Raw genomic sequence first — 24,699 nt, forward strand, 5'->3', positions numbered from 1 at the left:
GAGAGGAGAATGGAGGAGAAGGGATTGCAGCATGACCATCCCCCCTGGGGGGTGATTTCTCGCTTTCTGTCTCTATGTCTCTCTCTGTCTGTCTGGCGAGCGCACGCTCCCTATAGCGGAAAACAAACAAACAAAAACAAAAAACAAAAACCTCTCCAAAAAAAACTTGCTTATCAGTTAGAAATCCAGTTGCAGAAGAAAGGGAAGGGAGCAAAAACAGAGTTAGGGAAGTTTTCAGAATATATTGCTCTCTTCTATCCTAACACATTCTATTTTACTAGGTTACCTTTTTCTGGATGCAACATTTCAGCATAAGTCCCTCAACTCATTCCCTGATCCTCATTTTTCTGAGAGTTAGACTTCACTTGGATAGAATTTAGGGGAAAAAAGCTCTGACTAACCCCAAAGCAGTACACATGCAGGATGGCATGGTGCCATATTGTCTGATGTGTACGAATGCCATCAGTCTAGACCACAGAGCTATGTCAGGAGAGCATAGTAACACTTGAGCAGTGTCTTGTATTTTTCCAACCAATGTTAATGTTAAGGCAGATTTAGATACTGGACTCTATAAATTACTATATATAACCTATTGATTTTTCTCACCTTGATAATATTTACTGTTTTGAGCACAGTAAACTGGTTTTTAACATTCCTATCTTTAACAATAAGAATCACAATCTCAAAACATCTGGAGTTGGACTTCTTTGAGTAAAAAATGAAAGTAATGACAGAAAGGGGTAAAAAGGTAAAGCATGTGCAAAACAGATGTTGCACCGAATTTCATGCCAGAACAAATTAGAAATCAGAATCTTGCCTTGTGATTTAGACAATGGGCAATCTATTCAGATGTTTGTAGGCTGCGCAAAATTCTCTATGCAAAATTGTTTTTTTTTTTTTTCCAATGGGAATCTACTTTCCAAAAGCAACTGGACTCCATTATTAAAAACAAAACAAAAACAAAACAAAAAACAAAAAAATCCTCTTCCTTAGTTGGGAATCGTCTAAAGTACCCAAACCTTGCTGTTAGGTCAACATCACAAAGAATGAAAATATCTTTTGAGTTCCACAAGTCAAGTGAAAAAAGTATGGCTAGGAACAGTTTTAAAAGTTTATTTATTTATTAAGACTTCTGAGCTGGGAGATCCTTCCAGCAGGGTCTTCATGCCGTGATCCACTCTCAGCCTCAAGCCAGACAGGATCATGGGTTTGTGTGCACACCCAGCACACACACGGAGGCCTTGGAATGTGAACCCAGGACCTTCCTTCCTGTTTGATTCTAGCATCGTGGAGCTTTATGTCAGAGCCATGCCCCTCTTACTGGTCAAAGTACAAAATAAAAAAATTGAGAATGTTTTCATAAAGAAGAGTACTACAATAGCCACATAATATGTCATAATTTAAAATATAGAACACACGAGTTGAACATCAATTAAACACAAAACACTGTGTTTGAACACTAGGTGGATGGGCCAAATGGTACGGAAAATAAATAAAATGCAGTTTGTATAAAAAAGGCAGACTTTAAACCCTAAAACAGTGTCAGAAAGACAGAGTCACTGCCCATTAGAGACTCACGAGATTTTTTAAAAATGTGATACAGGTTGAGTGTTCCTAACCCAAAATGCTTAAGGCCAGAAGTGTTTTGGGTTTTGAATTTTTTCTGATTTTTGTATATTTGCATATACATAATGAGCTATCTGGAGGAGTGACCCAAGTCTCATGAAATTCATTTGTATTTCTTTCTTATTTACCTTATTCACACTGCCTGAAGATGATTTTATAGAATATTTTTGTATTTTAATATTTTGACTATTGCTCATTACATGAGGTCAGGTGTAGAATTTTTTACTTATTGTGTCAGGTTGGTGCTCAAAAAATTTCAAATTTTGGAGCATTTTGGATTTTCTGGTTAGGGATGTTCGACCTACATAAGGATTTCCCACTCTGACCAGGGGACTTCAATGTAAATGATACATTTGAATTCATATCTTAGAAAACCATTATCATTAAACAAGATTAGGATTTCTTAATTTGGCATATATTGGGTTTTAGGAGAATCTGTTCATGAACTAGAGAGGGTCCCTGACTCCTCTAAAATTGTATATAATGTTTGTCTATTTAGAGAAACGATAGCATAACTTTTACACACTGTCATAAGATTCTATGGCTTCTCAAATATTAAGAAACTGTGCTGGAAAAAGCAGAGTTCCACTAATAAGGAACAAGTCAATTTATCTTATATAAAAATAAATTGTGCAACCTAGAAAAGTATCACAAATAACCAACATGCAAAATATAATAAAATAAGTGCTATGTTTATGCCTTCAAAAAAGTGCAATGCAACAACTTCAATGACATAATATTTATTAAACCAATACTTTATAAGTCCAAGCTATTTGTTATTGGATACCCATTTTTTATAATTTGAAAAAATTTAGAGTCATGGGAACTGCTTATAGGTTGTGCTGTGTTGTACATGGTTACTGGCAATCACTCACTAAAGAGCTGGGAAGAGAAAGTCAATGGAAAACAAATGTGGGGTTCACCCTGTTGGTCAAGAGATACTGACACAGATAACAAGGGATTTGGTCACATATGAGGTATAAGTTGGGACGTACCCAATTACATTTAATTTAACTTAGTTCAACTCAAATTTTGAGTTATTACAATGTACAAAGGACTGTGTTCCTAATGAGAAAAAAACAAACAAACAAACAAACAAACAAAAAACAAAGGGAAACTAAACTTGAAACTTGATTGTGTTAAATTTTTCTTGTTTTAACCCAAAGGATTAACTTGTCAGATCATTGAAGAAGATAAGATTTGGGCATTATTGGTTTTTCATTGAATAAAGGATCACAGTGTGGTATATTTGCCTTATGTCCAGTTAGCTCATCAGGAAATATATTTTCCCTGTTCCCTGCCTGCCTACTTCCAGGTTAATGTAAGATACAAGAAACATAGCGCATGAGTTTGGGTTGATGGAAGAGAAGTAAAAGGCTTGTTCTTTTCTGCTTGAAAGGTCAGATCAGGGCACTGCTCTGTGGGCAGCTCTTCCATGTTGCTGTCCATCTGCTGGCTCATCCTCCTGGCATAGTGTAAGGGTGGGCCTGCCAGTATCATCAGCTTCTGACTCCTGAGCAAGGTGCAGGCTGAGCTTTGTCATAAAGAGCATCAGCTTCTCCCATGCTAGTCTATTAAAATCTCTGATGCAAAAAGCATTTATAAGTAGGCTTGTGCTCTGTTGGGCTGAGGAAACAATAAGAGGTAACAAAAACTCTTATAAACCAGTTTCTATCACAGGGTACCCACATCTTTGAAATGGAGGCTGTGAGAGACTGACGTGGGTTCCAGTTTTCAACCTTTGCCATCTTCCACTCACTCCATGTTTCCTTACTGGCTGCCTACCCTGCAGACATCAGAGACAGAGCTAGTGGTCTTCCAAAGACTGCTCAACCAGTTCTCTCGATTGTGCAAAGGGAAAATTCTATTATCAATTCCCTTTTTCTCTTTGTCATTCATACAGGTTATTTTCTAATTGATGTCCTATGCTAATACATATATAACCTACATATGCAGAAAAAGGATTTAAAATTAAGAGATCATTTGTTGATGTCAGAAGTAACTCTGACTTTTTCAAAATCAAGGCAGGGTAAACCTTTCCCATGTTAGTTTATTAAAATGTATAAAGCAAAATGCATTTTAAAGTAGTTTTGTGCTTTCCCAGACTTAGCAAATAATCAGAGCTAACAGAAACTCTTAGGAATCAGTTGTAGTTTTCATTGCTTTTTCATAATGGAGCCTGTTTAATAGCAATTAGAAGACTAAAGGATTACTGTCTGTAAAGAGAATATAGAAAAGGAAAACCCAGGATCTGGTAAAATCACTCTTTGGCTTCTTTTTCTCTTTTAAAATTGACTGGGAAGGACATTGTTCTTTTCTCGAGGGAGGAAAACACTTTAAATAATTGAAACAGATCTGTCATTTGTGGAAATATCTGATCATTTTATGCCTACTGCAACCCCCATATGTGCTTTGCAGATATTGATGGAAGTTAATAAATGCCACATTGGGTAAAAGAGGATTTAAGGACAGAACCATGGTCTGAACTGAGAGTCATTAGATCTTCTGGTATGATTTGTTAGGAGAAATAAAAGTCAACTCAAAATTGTGTTAAAGAGAATTTATTGGGATGTAGAATTTTTTTAACACAACCCTAGGGTGGGAATATAGTGCTGTCTCTCTCTCTCTTTTTTTTTTCTCTCTCTCTGCCTTTCTTTCACTCCATATCTTTCTCTCTCTATATATATATATATATATAATATAGATATATAATATAATAGATATATAATATAGATATATATCTAGATATATAATGTATATATAATATATAATTATATATAGTGTATATATATAATTATATATTACATATTATTACCTTTGTTACTGTTTGAAAGTAATTTAACTTCTCTAAGCCTCAGTTTTCTTACCTGTTGGTAATACCAACACAACTACCTCTCAGAGAGGTTATAAAATTTTTAAAACTGCTAAACCAGTGGACTTCAAATGTTGTCACCACACACCATATGTATGTGAGGTGATAGATATGTTAATTAGCCTAATTTGATCATTCTATAATATATACCTGTATGGAAACATTATAGTGTCCCAGGAATATATACCATTATTTGTCAATTAAAAATCAAATCAAATAATAATAATTACTAGCCTTTACCAAGGACTATATAAGGTTCTCAACAATGGTTCCCAAACATAGCTTTCTATCAAAATCTCATATGAAGAGTTTTAAATATACGGATGCCTCAGCTGCCATACTTAGTGACTCAAGACTGGGCCCAGGGGGACCAGCAGTTGACATAATGGCTATGTCGCTAGACTCCCATGTAGTCGACCACGGTTCAAGTCCCGGACCCAGTGGCTTAAACTCATGCCAGGCACGTGTGCGTGCGTGCCCAAGATCCCAAGAGGAGAATGGAGGAGAAGGGGTTGCGGTGGGGGGATTCCTGGGGGGTGATTTCTCGCTGTCTCTCTGGCTCTCTGGCTTTCTGGTGAGCGCATGCACCCTATAACAAAAACCTCTCCAAAAAAAGAAAAGGAAGAAAAAAAAGACTGGGGCCAGGTAAGATAACACAAAGGAGTCAAACTGCCAAATTAGCAAGAATTTGAGATCTTACCCAGTACCAAGTTAACTAACAATTCAAAGAATGCAGAAAGCAGTGAAATATGAGTTAAGCATTCTTCCCTTGGAGAGGGCTGACTCTGGGAGGCACGGTGCCTATAAATACCCTCCTTTTCCTGACTAAAGATGTGCATTGAACATAAAAGGTACGTGCAATGAAGTGCACTGACTCGACAGAAAGAGCAATTTTTGTTATAGAACATCTGCTTGTTCTACGTAACAAGCTAACTATGCAGTCTTTTACATGTTTTTCAGTAGGTCATACCCATAAATTCATAACTTTCAGGCTTATTTACAATAATCAACGTAAACTGACCTGGTCCATCCTGGTAAAAGCATTACACAGATAAGAACTCTTCAGCTAAGAAATACCATTATTTCGTTTGCCAGGAGGTGAGTCAATAGCGTGTTTACAAAGGGCCTTGTTAAAGCTTTCCTTTCCAACAAGTGATACTAATTATGAAAGACTAGAACCACTAAAATAGAACGTTTTCCCCTTTTCCAGTTCTGGATCGGCATATGAGTACTTATTTGAATAAAATTCCTTTTGCACAAATACATGTAAGGGTATAAATTTGGGGTGTTCCAAATTCCTTGGGGCATTTTTAAGCTTTAAATAGTGGCAACTGGGAACAGCAGATGGCATAGTGGCTATGTTGCGGGACTCCCACTTAGTTGACCATGGTTCGATTCTGGACCTGGCGCCTTAAAAAAAAAGAAAAAAAAAAAACAAAACTCAGGCTGGGTGCATGTACATGTGTGCTCAAAACCCCAAGAGGAGAATGGAGGAGAAGAGCATGGCCAACCCCCCTGGGATTTCTCATTTTCTGTCTCTCTCTCTCTTTCTCTCTGGTAAGTGCATGAACCCTATAGCAAACATCTCTCTTAAAAAAAAAAAATGGCAACTGATAGTTTCTCTTTTTCATTAATAGAGAATTTTTACTATAGGGCGTGTGCACTCACCAGAGGGACAGAAAGACAGAAAGTGAGAAATCACTCCCCCAGGGAGGATGGCCACACCTCAGTCTTTTCTCCTCTCCAGATTTTGGACACACACACACACACACACACGCCTGGTGTGAGTTTTAAGTCGCCAAGTCCAGGACTTGAACTGTGGTTGACTATATGGGAGTCCAGAAATGTAACCATTGTATCATATTCTGGCCCCTGGCAACTGATTTTTCTTCTTTTTTAGAGGGATTTTTGCTATAGGGTGTGTGCACTCACCGAGAGACAGACAGAAAGTAAGAAATCACCTCCAGGGGCGGACGGCTGCACCGCAATCCCTTCTCCTCCATCCTCCTTTCAGTATTCTTGGCACACACGCACACACATCCAGTGTGAGTTTTAAGCTACTGGGTCTGGGACTCGAATCATAGTCAAATATATGGAAATTCAGCGATGTAACCATTACACCATCTGTTGGTCCCGCAACTCATCTTTAAATAGCTTAAAACTGTCCTAAGACTCTTAATATCCTTTTTATTTCATTAGTTGAATGAGAAAATTGAAGAAGAAATTGTGTTTGTTTTCAGGGGTAGTTTTGTTTTTGAACCTGATAAAACTGCAAAGGCTATCTTCCAAGTGTATATAATGCAGAAATGGTCAAGCCATGTCTCACTTGGTGTATAATCAGGTCTCTCATGTTGGTATGCCATCATATGTTTATCCAAATGCAAATTATGTGCCTAATCTATGTGTCTGCAGATACTCCATTGACAGGAGCAGTGACCCTGGAAGATTTTTCTATGTTGACATTACAACAGGTGCCCTAATGACCGCAAGACCCCTAGATCGGGAAGAATTTTCTTGGCATAATATTACTGTTCTTGCTATGGAAATGAGTAAGTATCACAATAAATTGGTCTCCATGTAGTAACAAAACTTAAATGTTGTAGGAAGTGGACATTTCTAGAACTTGTTATAAAAAAAATGTATTTCTTAAGAAAAATGGAAATCAAGGTTTATGCAAGTAAATACATTTATTTCAAATACTTTTCAGTGTCTCCTGCACTTTGTCCTGTGCTGGAGATAAAAGCAAGCAAAACATGCAAAAGCAGTGAAAGTAGAATGCTTACCTCAAGTAGTCATGTGGAAAAAGGAAGATTCCTGAGAAATCTGAGACTTTCAGTCTTTAGTAAGATTACTAGTGTACAACTAATATAAAATATTTTTAATTGCCAGAGGGCATGTGTGCTTGCCAGAATTAGAGAGACAGAGAGGGAGAGAGAGAAGCACCCCATAATGGGACATGGTCATACCACAATCCCTTCTGCTTCATTTCTACATCCTGTCAGGATTTGGGGCACAGGCAAATATACACACATCCCCATAATGTTTCTCAAGCCACTATGGCTGAGATCCCAATCCGGTTAGCCATGTGGGATCCAGCTGCTTTACCCAATAGGCTATGGGGCTAGCCTTAAGATATTAATGTTATTATTCAGTGAAAAGAAGCATCAATAACATATCACTCTTAACACACGTATACACATGCATGCTAAAAAATTTTAGAAAGCTCACAATAAAAGGCAGATTTATTACCATAATATACTTGGAAACGAAATGAATAAAAACTAGATTCGCATACATTATAAACAAAACAAAAATTAGATATCGCCACTATATTTAATTTTTTTTTTCATTAATACCGAGTGATTGTAAAAGCTTAGAGAAATGGCAACTTCCAACCTACTGACTATATAACAAGGCACTGCCATTCAGGAGAACGATTTGGCAGTATGTACTAAGATTCTACAGCATTCTTTTTTTCAGAAATTCTACTGCTAGTTATTATCTTAAAAATAATTATAGATACCAACAAGAATTAATATGCCAAAATGTTCACTGCAGTGTCATTTTAAAATGGGGGGATAGGAATTACTTAAATGTCTAATAATAGGGGCTCAACTAAATAAGTTATGATGTGACTTCTAGTAAAACAAGAACACATGTAGATATTAACTTACATACTCTCAAAGTATATTAAGTAATATAAGATAATCTTGCCCTAAAATATGAAAACTCTTGAGTCCCAACTTTATATTTAGATTAACTGCAATTTGTATATGTGTATGTGTATGTATGTACATGTCTGTGGCTTCAAAATTTTGGACAGATATATAATATATATACAAGGTATATCTCTGGTGGTAGGATCATATTTATCCTTTTGATTTTCACATAATTTTCATTATTCCTCCTATAAACAAATATCACAGTTATTATGAAAAAATAAATTGTATTTATGTTAACACTTTATAGTAACCAAGCGGTAGAAATAAGAATATATTTTTAAGAAAGGGAGAAAAAATAAACAATACATTAGTGAAATTATTTACTAAGAATTTCTGTTGTCTTGACAGTATGTCTTGTCTCCTCGGGCTGGTGGCTATAACAGAAGAACAGGACAGGCACTATTGAGGCTGTGAAACTGTTTTGTGTGGCAGTGCCAAGCAAAAGACACAAAGACACACTTCTGCTTGAGTGACTCTGAGTAACCTCTCCTGCCCCAGCCAAAGATGCAGATTGGTGTGTGTCTGATCCTGCAATATCCCCTTAGTCCCTAAGCAGAAATAAATGTGCAGTGTTATCTGTATTCCAGCGAATAACTTGAACCTTCTGAAATATAATTCAAAGAACTGATTATTCTACAGGAATACTGCCAAGCAGTGCTACACACTATGAATCAATTAGAAATGGGCTGTTTTTAAGCCCAGAATACAGAATTGACCTGCCTTTCATTCCAGAACCTTAAGTATGAGCCAAGAAGGAGATGCAGAACCTCTTTTTAAGATTCTTTGTGTAACACTTGCTTTCCCTCAATATTTGCCCTTTCTCTCACATTTCTGATATCAAACACCCTCTCCAACACACACCTCATTCATACACCTGGCTCATTCTGCCCACGCTTCCTATTTCTGGCCATACACTATTTTACTATTTTTTAAGAATTTTTTATTTATTATTATTTACCATAGGACACATGCACTTACCAGAGAGAGACAGAGAGAGAGGGAAAGTGAGAAAGCAAGCTGACAGGTCCAGGACTCAAGCCATGGATGATCCTATGGAATTCCAGCCCCTAAACCACCATGCCACCTCCTGGCCCCCGGCCACACTCTTAATATTAATAGTAACATATACATCCTATGCTGTGCTTCCATTTCCATGTATTTTTTTTTTTTCCCTTGAAAAACCAAACTCAGAATTATCCTAGACTAGTTGAAAAAAAATTTAGGAGCATGATACACCACTGCACCAAATATCAAGAATCAATGATTGAGGTACATTTAGACTGGAATCACTGTAGTATCTTTGTTTTCCCCCTGAGAGAGGGATGTGACTTTTTTCCTTGACAGAGCAGAATAGTTAAGAAGCATTGAGTCGATATTTTGTAAATTAAGGGAGCTAAGATAAATTTTAGTTACACAGACTAGTGTAACTAGTCTACTTCCATACCTATTGAATTTCTAATCTACAAAGACCAACTTCCAGCAAGAAGCTGATTTTCTGCAATACTACTCTCTCACCTTTTTGGTTCTCCTGTGTTCTCTTTAGACAATCCCTCCCAGGTTGGAAGTGTCCCTGTCACAATCAAAGTCTTAGATGTGAATGACAATGCTCCTGAATTCCCAAGATTCTATGAAGCTTTTGTCTGTGAGAATGCCAAAGCAGGGCAGGTAAGGTGGCCTCTGAGCCAAGCACTTTGGTTAACCCTAACATATGGAAATAACTACTAGAGATGATCAAATTCATCACCACAGACATTTTAACTCTAGAAACCAGCACTTTACAGAGGGTCTGCTCTCTGTATATCAAGTTTCAACAGTTCATTTGCTAAGACAACTATTTGGAGCCTACATTACTTTTTTTTTTTTTTTTGGAGAGGCTTTCGCTATAGGGCACGTGCACTCGCCAGACAGACAGAGACATAGAGACAGAAAGCGAGAAATCACCCCCCAGGGGGGATGGTCACGACACAATCCCTTCTCCTCCATTATCCTCCCAGGATCTTGGGCACGCACGCACACGCACCCAGCGTGAGTTCTAAGCCACCAGGTCCGGGATGCGAACCGCAGTTGACTACGTGGGAGTCCAGCGACATAGCCATTACGCTAACTGCTGGTTCCCAAGCCTATATTACATTTTATGATCTAAAGGTGTGGGTTTTGATTTTTTGTTTTTGTTTTTATTTTTCTTCAAATTTCTTTCCTCCAAGAGAAAGACACACACAGAGAGAGAGAGAGAGAGAGAGAGGCATCCCCAATATGAGCCAGCCCCAAATCATGGGAATGATTATGGGCACATGCACATGCCCAATGTGTCCCAGAAGGTCTCCAGGTGGGCAGCCTGAAAACTTTTCACAAGAGTCAACCTCACAGACCATTGCTTTACAGCTACGCCACCACCTGGCCTCAGTGTTTTCATAGTGGCCTGATTCGTAGGTTACTTGAATCAGTATCAATCCACCTTAAAGTTGAACTGTATAGTACCAACCATAATAACACATGCCATGGGTCTAGGAAGTGAGGCCCATGTGGTATGAGAGATGGAGTCTTCTCTTTTCCTGAGTATAAGATTAATCCCTGCAAATATACTGCAGCAGGAAAAGTTTACTTCCTATATCTTCCCGCCTTCCTTCAAGGCTAAACACCTTGTTTAGGGATTGCCTCGCCTATTGTCAGAATACTTTGGTGCCTAGAGTTCCCACCCTCTCTCCTTCCTCAATTAAAATACCCAGTTCCTTAGTGCTGCTCATTGTAGGTAAGTTTGGAGAGCAATGTAATCTGATGGAATGAAGATGTATTTATTTGAAAGAACTATAGTTCCATCATCTTCAGAGACAGAAGTATTTCTTAAATTATGCCTTTAAAACTGACTGAGCAGTTAGTTGATCGAATTTCAAGTGTTGCAATTGAGAAGTATGGAACTCCATTTGCAGTGGTCATGTATTAATGTTGTGTCAGTCTATTGTCCACCCTATAAACTGTCCCACTTCCCACATTCTGCTCCTACTTTTATCAGATGCTTTCCTCCTCTACCTACGTCCCCACAGATTCCCTAACAGTCCTCATATACTTTCTCTGGAGTATACCTTGTAGACCTATGAATTCTGGTGGTGGTCAGGATCATTTTACTATGAAAGGTGGGCAGGAGGTGGGAATATTTATACCTGCTTTGGTAATTTAGGCCTCCGACTATAATACAGCTTTGCTTTCACTTCTCTCACTCACCTGGAACAACACCTCCCTTATCATGCTGTCTGTGAAACTAAAACTTATCTTAGCTCCCTTCATTTACAAAATATTGACTCAACACATCTTAACTATTCTGCTCTGTCAAGGGAAAAAGTTACACCCCTCTCTCAGGGGAAAACAAATATACTACAGTGATTCCAGTCTAAATTTATCTCAATCATTGATTCTTGATATTTGGTACAGTGGTGTATCATGCCCCTAATTTTTTTTTTCAACTAGTCTAGGATAATTCTACTTCCACACCTATTGAATTTCTAATCTACAAAGACCTGAAATATTATACAGCTAATAAAAGTAACAATAAATGCTTTACAACACAAGAAATTACCTATTTTATAAGACAGAAGGTATAAAAACCACATATACCTGCACGCAGTTATGTTACATTATGTTTACATATAAATATTGGGAAGGAAGATGGAAGAACTGTACAGCTACTAGGCTAAGGTAGTTGAGTTTTTGAGTGAAGAGGTTTGAACCTTCAATAATTTCTGTTTAATCATAATTTTATATATGATAAAGTATAAAATTGTTTTATATTATAAAATGACAATATTAAAAGTTTATCATAATATCACAAAAGAAGCTAAATTTAATCTATAATGCAGTAAGTAGCACAGTAAATTAAACCTCCTCCCCCCTAAAATGAAACATGCCCTTTCTTAAAGGGCTTCAGAAGTTGTGCACTGACAGGTTGATAGCACTTTCACCACCTCTCCTGTTGGGGTAGTCAAACAAACTTATCTAAATACATCTTTTAAAGGTCTCTTAAACAGTGCTTTGAAGTATAGCTTATCTGTGACTTGGAGTTTGGAACATGAGCCAGAAGTCTGTCAAATTTGTCTTCTTTAGCCCAAGATACTGAAAATCCGACCCTTTGATTTGGGCGCCGGGAAATGTTTTGAAGATCTTCTAAAGCACAGAGCTCAGAAGGTACATCTAGTCTATAAAGAATCAGGCCTCCCTGTGTTTACTTGTTGGACACTGTCGTCAGCCTCACGTCTGCCAAGTCCAAGTACGTGCTTTGCTCTTTGCGAACACCCAGGAGAGAAGCCCATAAGGGAATCAGACGACACACTGGGCAATGGCTGAGGGCAGTGTGAAGCCTGCTGAGCGGAGTATCATATGACAGGTGGGGCTGAGGAAGAAATCTGGCCTGCCAAGAAAATAGAGAGCAGGAGAGCAGAGAGCAGGTTGTGGTGTGCCCAGCTTGAGCCCAACGGGGTAGTGTCCACTCATTCATCCTTTGAAGCCTGGTGACCAAACAATGGTGCCTCAGGCCTGCATCTCACAAATACAGACACAATTCACAGGTTGGATGTTCTGAAATGACTTTTTCAACTATGTTTGCCAAGTTATATATAGTCACCAATTATAACATTCCTCGAGAAATATGTTTCCTCTTTATACAATGTTGGGCACTACAAATAAGATGAAAGTGCAGAATGACCCCTTGGTGGGGACAGAGCAGAAGGGTGACTCTCAGGTGAGCAGCAGACACAAGGCTAGACCATGGTTAGTTTATCTTTACCGACCTTCACTGTACCTCCATCCTCTTACTTTTTTTTAAATCAACAGTTGAGTTGGGTGACCAGTTGGGTTCTCTAGCAAACATTCCCTGAAATGAAATTCTAGTAAAAGGTTCTATTAAGAAGGAGTCTTGAGGCTAACACCTGTGGAAAGAAGTAAGATGGGGCTAAAGAATAACAGCCTTGTGGGGGACCAGTTGTTAGTGTAATGGCTATGTCACTGGACTCCCATGCAGTCGACCGCGGTTTGAGTCCCAGACCCGGTGGCTTAAACTCACGCCAGGCGCATGTGCGTGCGTGCCCAAGATCCTGAGAGGAGAATGGAGGAGAAGGGATTGTGGCATAGCCATCCCCCCCATTGGGGGTGATTTCTCACTTTCTGTCCCTCTGTCTCTCTCCATCTTTCTGGCAAGCGCATGCACCCTATAGCAAAAACCTCTTCAAAAAAAAAAAAAATAGAATAACAGCCTTGGAACTTCACAGAGTTCTAGAACTAGAATTCCCCCTATTTGAGATGGGATGGCCATGCCTTTACATACTACATCAGTTAATGGATGTGGGTTGTCCTGGAAGGACAAGGTGACCTTTCATGTTTTATCCTGCGAGAGGCATAGCCAGCTTTTAACAGCAGAGTAGCAAGTCTACAGGCCAGGCTCAAGAGAGGTGGGAGTGAGTCTGTGCAATCGGTTGGTAGAGGAGCAAACACACAGGCAGGAGAGGGCCTGTGCAACACCACTAGATCCCCACAGCCTGCCCACTAATGTTCCAATTGTCTGTTTCATGCTGCTTTCTTTAAAAGCTTTTTCATGATGGCCTCCATAGCCTTCATGGCAACTTATCACTTTAAGAGCATTGTGGAAAAGGCAAAACTTGGCTAATGAGCTCAAAGGACAGCCACTCACCTCTTGCTCTCCCCATTCCCAAGCTTTGTTTCTGACTCATCTATTTTATGCAACCCACTCTGGGATTCTTATGCTCATCACCTCTTCTAGCTCCCCACTCTGACAACAAAACATGACTTCCCCATGACCCATTCCCTCACGTCTGCTTTCCAGTAACCGACATAGCCAATGCTGATTTGTCTACTCCCTTCCCTCTAGTAGCAGTCATTCTTAAATAGAGGCTTTTCAAAGATAGCAACTTAACCCTGAAATATTCACTCAATGACAAGGTTAGTTAAGTAGATGTGATGAAAGGAGGAAAATCTGAGGACAAGCAGGACCTCGTGGCACCCCAGAGTCCTCTTACTCAAAATCTATTTAGACTGCATAAAAACGTCTGGCCATAATTTGGAAATGTAAGTTATACTGATGTCTAACATCTGAAGGATTTAGGTTAACATTTACTCTTTGTCTATTAATGTGTTCAGACCCAACAATAAAGCAAAATTAAATCCCGAGAAGTGTGATAATGACATGGAGATTCTCTAGGTAAGTTTCATGATGTCTTTTTCATTAGGTAAAACCACCCATCACTGGATATCAAGGTTTGGGATTTCACTGGGCTCTCAAGGTTTTCCCTTTGGCTTCAACTCACCTGATCTCATGTCTCTCTCCCAGCTGATCCAGACAGTGAGTGCAGTGGACCAGGATGATCCACACAATGGCCAGCATTTCTACTACAGCTTAGCTCCAGAGGCTGCCAACAACCCCAACTTCACTATCAGGGACAACCAAGGTAATCAGGTGGATAGGTATTTATCTATGATTTTCTGCAACTCAGGCTGGGTGCTTCAGGTTACTGAACTATATAAGCTGTGTCAAAGGTCACCTCTTTGATGGCAAGGAAGACATTAATGCATTCATAGTGTCTGAAGTTTTGTTTCAGAGATACCAGAGACAAAGAGTGCCCTCTACAGATTGAAACTCAGTCGACAAATGTTTACTGAGTTTACAAGTCTAGCTTGTTCTGTGCTAAATTCTGTTGAGACACAAAGACAAAATCGTTCCTTTATTCTCGCAGATAGAGTCACATTTATATGTTCTGTAATGATGGTAAGGATATGAAAAAGAACATAGAAAGTAAACCAGATAAAGAGAAAAACTAAGGAAATATTTCTAAGCAGGAATCAAAGAGGGAAACAAGAAAAAGTTCTCAGAACAAAAGAGAAATCAAGACTAACTGAGACAGCATACAGTTTTGGCATGTAAACAATGTTATGACTGTAGAATGACTTAGAAAGACACATCCAGATAGAGTTCCTGTTTCATAAGGTGTTCCCTACTACAGTTTTGCCGAGATGTAATTCTACGCCCTTCTCCAACAAGCATTCAAATCAGCTGAAGGGTTTATAGATCCAGCATACTCCTCTTTGTCACAGGTGGGAAATGAGGAACTTCTGATCTCTAGCCAAATTATTTGCTTCAAAGAAAGTTCAGGGCTATTGAAAAAAATAATTTAAATCTGTCAAATGAACCTCTTCTGTTGTCATCTCTGCTACCAACTAGGTATCTGATCTTGGGGAGGTCATCACTTCCCTGGGCTGCAATGCCTCATTTTCATTCTAATTCAAAATATTGTCACTTTGTAACAGTCTAAACAAAGGGTAGCAAAAGTTATAATTAGGCCTAGTCTTACTCTCAGGCATTAATTGTTTGAGATTTAAAGTATTTAACCCGACATGATATTCTTTTGATGTAAAACTCAAGAATCTGAAATGTAAGTGAAAAACACTCTTCCAAAATATTCCTTCAACCTTGTACAAGTTATCATAAAATCACTATGATAATTCTCAAAGGGCAGTGTGAATTATGAAAACAGAAATACTACAATTACATATCTTGGTATTTTTATTGGGTCTAAGTTTTGAAGTATTCATTCCTACAAAAATTGCTTTCAGCTTCCTCAGGATTGATTTGACAAAGGACATCCAGGAGTGGAGGAATAACACCTATTATTTCTTCAGATTTTCAGCTGTTACTCTATTCCTTCACCCTGGTATTTGCTGAGAATCAATACAAAAACAATTATGAGCAAAGTGCTGCAAGTTTCTTAAGAGATAACTGGGTACCAATTCAGAAACCAATACCTTACAAAGAAAGTGCACTGGTACAGGCTGACTATAAAAAGATACCATTCATCTCTTGGAAAGAGTCCCAAAACAAAAGTCATCTTCAACAGAAAGCATGAACTCCTAATCTCTACCATGGCAATGCATCACACAAGTATCCTTTATTGAGGCTCATTAAAAACTAACCAACGGTGTTTTGTGTCACCTTAGAAACAAATGTTATTTCCAAATGGTTTAGAGAAGCCATAATTATCACACTCAACAGAAATTTTCCAATTCTCTGGTATTGTGGTTAAGGTGTTGGACTCCCACATGGCAAACTGAGGGTCAAGTTCTGGACCTGGTAGCTTGCTTTCTCACTTTTCTCTTTCTCTGTCTCTCTCTGGTCAAATTTAAAAATAATAATAATGAACAAAATTAAATAAATAACTCTTAAAAAAATGTAACTGATCAACATCTGGTACGATTGTATCTACTGTCAAGATCCCCTGTTCCAGTGCCTGAAGTGTGATGTTCTTTTATAAACACCCTAGGACACCCTCTCGAGGAAAACTTTTTTTAGTACCATTTTATTTTTTAGAAAAGTTTTAAAGAACAGAGTTTCCATGTCTTTCAGTCAGTTTCCCCTAATGTTGACAGCTTATGTAAATATAGTACATTTGTCAAAATTAATAGATCAACATTAGCACATTACTACTAACTAGACTCCAGCCTTTACTCAGATTTCACCACTTCTTTATTAATATCCTTTCTCTGTAAGGAAAACCTATCTTACTTTTTGGCCCCAAAACATTATGAAAAACATTGTGTGTGTGTGTGTGTGTATATATATATATAAAATGTTTCAAAACAATTTTGTCTTTCTTGATATATAGTAATTCTTTAAGATTTTCCAGGAAGTTACTAACCTCTCAGAGACCTACTGTCCTATGTTATAAATGAGGAGAGCAATCAAAGTGCCCAAGATTAGAGTAAACATTAAAACTGAGACCAGAGATTCAGTTTAGTTTCAAACACATACACACACACACACACACACACACACACACACACTGTTTGGTGTCACTTTAGAAATAAATGTTATTTTCAAATGGTTTAGAAAAGCCATAATTATCACATTCAACAGAAATTCTCCAAATGGTTACTATATTGCCAGCCCCTTCCAAAACTGGACTCAGCATTGTGATGTTTTGATTTTTTTTTCAAGTAATTCTTAGATCAAAAAACATAGAGTAGGCATAACACAATTCTTTTATGAATCAGCTCTAGTCAGTCTTTCTAGGAGTCTTATGACCTAACCTGGATTAAACCAAAAAATTAAAATTAAAAAGAGTTCCTTTTAGAGAAAAACTTGTTTTCTATAAAAACAAAATATTGAAACTCTGAAGTAGAATTAATAGTACTGAACTTGGCTATTAAGTCTGGAGAACAGAAAGATGAGTAGGTTGTGGGGTAGGGAGAAATATTAAAATAATCCACAGGTTGACAACCAAGTGCCATATCTCTCCCAATAGAAGAGGAGGAAAGTTATGCTTATCAAAGCAGTAAGATACGAATCAGTTTTTGACAGTTAATGCTACTAAACTAAATAAGCAATTACCCAGCACAATAAAAGGAGTGTATGTTTGGAGCCAAAGAGATCAGAGTTCAAATCTCAGCTCTGCTATTAACTAGGTTAGTAAATGAACAAATCATAAAATCACTCTAGGCCTTGTTTCTCTCACTGTGAAAGGGTGAGATTATCACCATCTCACCAAATCGTTGTGCAGATTAAATAGGATAAAGCATGTAAAATGCAAGTACCTGGCACATGAGCACTCAATACACACTAGCTGTTACCATGAAAGAGCAGAGGGAAGAGGAAAAGTTAATTAAGGAATAACACAGTAGTCAGAATAGGCTAGGTTATGCCATGGGAATAAATACCACCAAAGTCTCAGTGGCTCAGCATAACTAAAGTTAATTTCTTGCTCCTATTAAAACCCAATGTGGGGGCCTAGCAGGTGGCACAGTGGTTAAAGCACTGGACTCCGACATGGCCGAGTGCAGTTCAAGCCTCAGACCCAGTGGTTTGCAACTCACACCAGGCCTATATGCATACATGCCCAAAATCACAAGAGGAGAATGGAGAAGCAATTGTGGTGTGGCCATCCCCTCTGTGGGGTGATTTCTCACTTTCTCTCTGTCTCTCTGGTGAGTACACATGCCCTTTAACAAAAATCTTGTTCTTAAGGGAAAAAAAATGTGGGTAGAATGCCCCAGAACAGTATCCACTATGTGTAGCTCAGTGTTCAAAGCTGCCTGGTGCTCTATCTCACACATTCTTCCTCAAGTACTACAGCCAGGCAAGACAGCATGGAAAAATCACGAAGCTCTTACGTGCTTCCACCTGACAGTGACACAAATCACTTTTGCTCATTATTCAGCAACTAAGACATATCAGACAGACATGTTCAAATTCAAGAGAATAGGAAAATATAATCCTTTATTATGTCCAAGAAAGGAAGAAAAAACAGAAATATTGATGTCATTAATTATGTTTATATAGTCTGTCAGGATTTTCTGTGAAGTTCTAAACTCTTCCCTGTGAAATGTGAAACACTTCCAGAGGACCTTCTGTGCTGACACTATTAGCTTTGAGAGTCACTTCTTGTATGACCTACCATATCTCTCAAACTTTTTCTCTGCTGAAAATGATCTCAGCTCTGCAAAATACCTGCTTTATAATTCACCTACTTCGGGAAAGTTGAAAATATAAATTTAAAAATGAAAAATCCCAGAATGTAACATTAGGCAAATATAAATACATGTATGCACATGCTTTATAGAAATACCGCTAATAATTTAGCTGTTCCCCTTTAAAACTAGAGAAAAAGTAACTAGTATTGCTGATCAGGAACAAATTTCATGATAAACGCTTAAACTTAGACCACCAAGCTAGGAGAAATAACAGGGTATGTCATATGATTAGGGGATTTCAAGTAAGCTTCTGCTAAATGAGTAGGTTCTTCGGGAAGCAAAGGAAGAGTTGTTGACTGCATTTCAGAGGCGCAGAAGAAAATAGCAAAAGACATGAATTCCAGCCAAAGTGGCAAAAATCAGCAATCTGCCACAGCCACATGGGCTCCTCAGCATTCCTTTCCTGGAGGCACAAGGCAGCACTGGGGCCCTGGCAAGCTACTGAGCAGGAACAAACAGGGACCACAAGTCACCAGTGATTGTTCATTTCTGTGAAGCTTTCCCAGAGACATTTTTGTTAGATCTGAAGTCTGACAGTTCGCCCTGGGCACTTTATGTCACAAAGGATAAGACGGGTTCTCAAAAAGGGGTTTCTGTCTTAGGCCTCAGGGTTTTACCTAAAAGCAAACAAAAATCTTGGCTTCTGAATTCAAATACTGATGCAGGCGAACCGGCCATGGCTATCACTAAACGCCTGCCAGAAAATGTTCATCTGTCTCTTTCCTACACATTGTCCTGACCCCCTGGCTTTCTTCAACCCAAGAAACTAATTCACCTATTGGTTCTTTCCATTTTCTTCTCCCCTCTCATTATTTCTCCCTTTTGTTAATCCTGGAACCCCTTGTATCTTCAGACAACACTGCCCGGATTCTAACCAGGAGATCTGGCTTCCGGCAGCAAGAACAGAGTCTCTTCTACCTGCCCATCCTGATAGCAGACAGTGGACAGCCAGTGCTGAGCAGCACAGGGACGCTGACTATCCAGGTGTGCAGCTGTGATGACGATGGTCACGTTATGTCCTGCAGCCCCGAGGCCTACATGCTCCCAGTCAGTTTGAGCAGAGGAGCCCTCATTGCCATCTTAGCCTGCATCTTTGTCCTCTTGGGTGAGTAAGTAGCTCCGCTCTGGTCTGTGAAGTTTTGCAAATGCTTCTGAGGTATCAGTCAGTTACCACCTAACACAGCTGTTTAGAACTCGTCGTCCACACTATGCCTGCTGAAAAGGTGTCAGAGAGGGGCTAGAAAAAAGTAAAGACATTGAAGACAGTCCCTTCCTTCAAGGCCTCTTTGACAAGATCAAAGTACATGTATTTATCAAACATATATGGGCCAAGTACCACACTAGGGTCTGAGATTAATCAGACTGACATGCCTGGACTTTTACAGAGTTGACTTCAAAATGAAGTAAGTTCCTCTTGGCATCACAGAATAAAAATTACTAGTTTGGACAGGATATGATGATCACCTTTTCTAACCCCTTCATTTCAGATAAGTTGTAGCTAAATCACAGAGAGGTAAGTAATAGGCCCAAGTCAAATATGAGGCAGAGGCAGGACTAAAATGCAGGCAGGACATATACAGGGCACCCCATCTCTCAATGCCATTGCCTCTTTCCTAAAGGTTCACCCTTCTGATTCTGAAGGTGGTGTTACAGAGAAGGGAAGAAGGACAGGGTATCCAGGGGACAGGGCTAGGTGCCATTTCAAATAGGGTGGTCAGGGAAGCCCTCACAGATCAAGAGACCTTTGAGCAGAGATCTGAAGGAAGTGATGGAATACAGGTTTCTGGGGGGAAAAAGCTGTGTGGGGGTTGTGGGAGTATTAGCACTACCCTCCCAGGCACTATGCCCAAGGAACAGTGACTAAGCAGGGCCAGCGTGCTTCTGCTGGTGAAAGAAAGAGATTTGATAATGAGTTAGTGAGAGAGTACTATTGCATCAGGGGGTCCTTTCCTTCCCCCCCTCAAGACAACCAACACCCTCATCTATGAGGTCATCTGTTCAACTGGTTTATTTTCCCTAACATTCCACTCTCAAAAACAGAAACACACACACACACACACACACACACACACACACACACCTAAACCAACTCTTGAAACCAAGAAAAAATCCGTACCTATAACCCCATTCTTGGTGAATTAACCCATGTATATATCTTGTTTAGAGAAAAGTAGATTCAGTAATATTATTCAATATAAAACAAACACCAGCTTCCCTCTATGAGGGGATAAAAAGTAAAGCATAGGGATTTAAATTAGAATAGACTTACAAATATCTACATACACACCTTATCCCAAGTTCACCTCTGTACCAAGAGAGAGACCAAAAAAAGAAACTCCCAGCTGTGTAAAATATCAGCACATAATTGACTTTCTAGGTGAGTCTGTGGAATATGCTGCTCAAACTATATTTTAAAGCACAATACATAGTTTAGTTTTGTTATCCTACTTCTGCCCCACAAGAAGTGAGAAGCAATACAAGTAAGTGAGTTTCTAAGTCCTTGGATCCCTGGAACAGAGAGAACTGTTATGGTTTCTGGTCTGTGTCTATACTGACAAATAAAACCTCTCTGCAATTCCTTGTGTGTCCGTAAGGTGGCATTGGGTTCCTTCACTGCAGCTCAATCTGCAGGAAGCCCGCTGAAATTCCTAGGAGAAATTCCCAGGCTGGCTGATTTTACTTCTATCTTTGGAAAATGTCCATGTTATAAATTCACTCCGGCCCACAGAGAGCAATCATTAAGAAAGAATAAGAGGTTAAGTTAGAAGTTGTTTGCAGGGGATAATTTATTTGTCCACCCCAAACCCATTATGACTTATCTTAAATTATACACAATAAAAAGTTTTCAGGAGCTAAACTGTACAGAGGTGTCATAAAATCTTCATAGTTTCACAAGTTTTAGTACATATCCCATATTAAATAACTCATAAATCTGTATATTATTTAACAGTTGATTTGACCAAAAGCATCATATTTTGTGGGGAACTAAATAATCAATTTTGACTTTCCAGGTTTTTTTTTTTCAAGTCTCAAATATGTATCTAGTTCCTAGAAAATCTCATAAGCCCTATATAATGTACATATAGTACCCCCAAAATAAAAATCCCTAGAACTAATTCTCTTATCCAGGAAGCCTTTCAGCTTAATAGGGCCTTTTTTTTTCCCCAAGTCAGGGCATTTATTATACTTTTTATCTAAATCAGATTACCAAAAACAAAAAGAGAGAGAGACATACAGCAATCTTTGTTTTTCAAGAGATGAACCAGTTCTATAAAATGTCTAATTCTCTATCACTATCAAAATTTTCAAGCAGATACTCAGATTCTTTTTGTTTGTTTGTTTTGCCATAGGGTGCATGCACTTGCCAGAAAGAGACAGAGAGAGCCCATGAGAGGAAAAGTGAGAAATCACCCTCACAGGGGATGGTTACACTGCAATCCCTTCTCCATTCTCCTCCTGGGATTTTGGGCATGGCCATGCACACTCCTGCACCCAACATGATTTTCAAGCTGCCAGATCCAGGACTCGAATCTTGGTCATTCATGAGGGAATCTTCCACCTTAATCACCATGCCACCTACTGGCCCTAGTCAAAGCCTCTTCTAATTTTGCCTCCCAACAATTTTCAAAATACCACCTCTATCACTCCAGGGTCACCTGTGAGAAGCCCTTCCTAGTCTCCTAAGAATTCACTGGCCCTGCCTCTACCTCTGTAGTCTCTTGACAACACCTGTAGCCCTGTGATAGACCTTTATCACGGTCTAACTCGTGTTAGTCACCAGCAACTATGATCTCCTTAAATTGCAAGCTCATTAAGGGAAAAAAACAATGTAATATTCAATGTTGTTTCCCCATTCCTTAGTATAGAGCCTTAAAAATATCTGTGTTTACTTACCATTTACTGAATCTCACAAACACTTAAACACAAAACACTTAAATCATGTTTTAAGTACCATTTCTTGAATCTATATCAATCCAAATCACACTCCATCCTTTGATGTCCAGTTCAAGCCCCACCCTACCCCTATAGGATTCTATTACACTTTTCTCTGAAATCTCAGCTCTTCTAGTCCATGCTTCATTTTTTGGGACACAGAGAAAACAGAAACTAGCATATAATTGTTTTCTGTGTATGCATTTTGTCACCTGAGTTATTCGGGAAAATATCAGGTATTAACAGCATTAATTGCAATTTATAAAAAAGCACATTTTACATTCAAATTTGTTAGTGTTATTTGTCAGTTTGTAATCTCATATTGCACACTTGGCTGTGCTCCGTCTCTTCCCTTGGATAAACTGGGATCTTACTCTGCAATGCTGTCAAACTGTCACTATTCTGCAGCTGCAACAAAGCACACCAGGAAAAAAAATCAATAGCAGTTCTACAGCTAAAACCTCAACACACTTCCTGGAAAATGTTTTCAGTCACAGAGATAAACAGCTCAATGGGATTATCTCTATCTCTCCTTTAAACCCCAGAGAACACATCCTGAGGAGGAAAAAAAAATGCATTTGTTGGGATAAAATTTTATCCAAGACTGCAAGGGCACATCTAACAGTGTGGTGCTTCTTTGATAACATGACAAATTATATGAAATGTCACCACAAATGCCCTCCATTCCATGAACACATTGGATCCAGAAAGTCACAACTACCTCTCTAATAACAGGTTTTCTGAGGAATTTGAGGTCATAGTACCACAGAGGTCATTTATGTCCTCTTACATTTTGGAAAAGATAAAAAAAAAAAAAAAAAAAAAAAAACTATGACTTTGATTCGTATTTAGCATCTGTGCCTATATGAATATTCATTATATAATTATATTTATAGAGTAGAACCCTATTAAGATGCTAACATAAGAAATAGGAATTCCACCTACATAAGGTTCTCACGTTATAATAAGAGAAATGTATTTTCATTATTATAAGCAGAGTGTATGATCTGATCCTTAGTATATCTCACTCCGGGGCGGGCCATGGTGCTCTGTTCATGGTGTTCCAGACCAGGTGGCTGGGTCTACATACACACGCTACTTCCAAGCAGCAGGCTGATGTAAAGGCACTAATTGAGCCACTTGAAGAAAGAGAGGCCTTTGGGGCTAGCAGGTGTTAGTGGCTGATGTGCTCGATTCCCACATGGTCAACCATGCTTCTAGTTCCAGACCTGGCAGCTTGCGCTCTCTCTCTCTCTCTCTCTCTCTCTCTCTCTCTCTCTCTCTCTCTCGGGCACATGGACACATGTGCCCTGTGGCAAATCTAAAAGAAAACTATAATAATCCTTAATAAAATTAATTACTTTTGAAAAACAAAAGAAACAGAGGGACTCATTCACACGCAAGCTCCGAAACTGACATGGCAGAAAGGCTGAGCACGAGGTCGGCTTAAGGCACAACGCCCCAAGGTTTCAAACGTGCAAAGGCGACCTGGGCTCACCACTCGGACATGCCCCGCTCTGTGGCCTCCCGGTAAACGCCCTGTCCTCTCTGTCCCTGGCAGTGCTGGTGCTGCTCATCCTGTCCATGCGGCGGCATCGGAAGCAGCCGTACATCCTCGACGACGAGGAGAACATCCACGAGAACATCGTCCGCTACGACGACGAGGGCGGCGGCGAGGAGGACACCGAGGCCTTCGACATCGCAGCCATGTGGAACCCCCGCGAGGGAAAAAAAAGCGGGGAGCCGCCCCCGAGACGCGGCAGGACATGCTGCCCGAGATCGAGAGCCTCTCGCGCTACGTGCCTCAGACGTGCGCCGTCCACAGCACGGTCCACAGCTACGTGCTGGCCAAACTCTACGAGGCCGACATGGACCTGTGGGCCCCGCCCTTCGACTCCCTCCAGACCTACATGTTCGAGGGGGACGGCTCCGTGGCGGGGTCGCTGAGCTCGCTGCACTCGGCCGCGTCGGACTCGGAGCAGAGCTTCGACTTCTTGACAGAGTGGGGGGGCCCCCTGCCGTACG

At 39.4% G+C, this 24,699-nt stretch overlaps 1 protein-coding gene across 1 annotated transcript in view; it reads left to right on the plus strand.

Moving 5' to 3' along the window:
- Positions 1–19,854, plus strand: part of CDH20 (cadherin 20) — a 73,853-nt gene extending 53,999 nt beyond the window's left edge. The window contains exons 7-10 of the mRNA XM_027775207.1: positions 6,911–7,047; positions 9,764–9,885; positions 14,552–14,669; positions 19,595–19,854. Coding sequence (XP_027631008.1) covers positions 6,911–7,047; positions 9,764–9,885; positions 14,552–14,669; positions 19,595–19,854 — 637 coding nt within the window. The remainder of the gene's footprint in view (positions 1–6,910; positions 7,048–9,763; positions 9,886–14,551; positions 14,670–19,594) is intronic.
- The last annotated feature ends 4,845 nt before the right edge of the window (positions 19,855–24,699 follow it).

Source organism: Tupaia chinensis, unplaced genomic scaffold (genome assembly GCF_000334495.1).
Source record: "Tupaia chinensis unplaced genomic scaffold, TupChi_1.0 Scaffold000532_1, whole genome shotgun sequence".
NCBI classification, from domain to species: domain Eukaryota; kingdom Metazoa; phylum Chordata; class Mammalia; order Scandentia; family Tupaiidae; genus Tupaia; species Tupaia belangeri.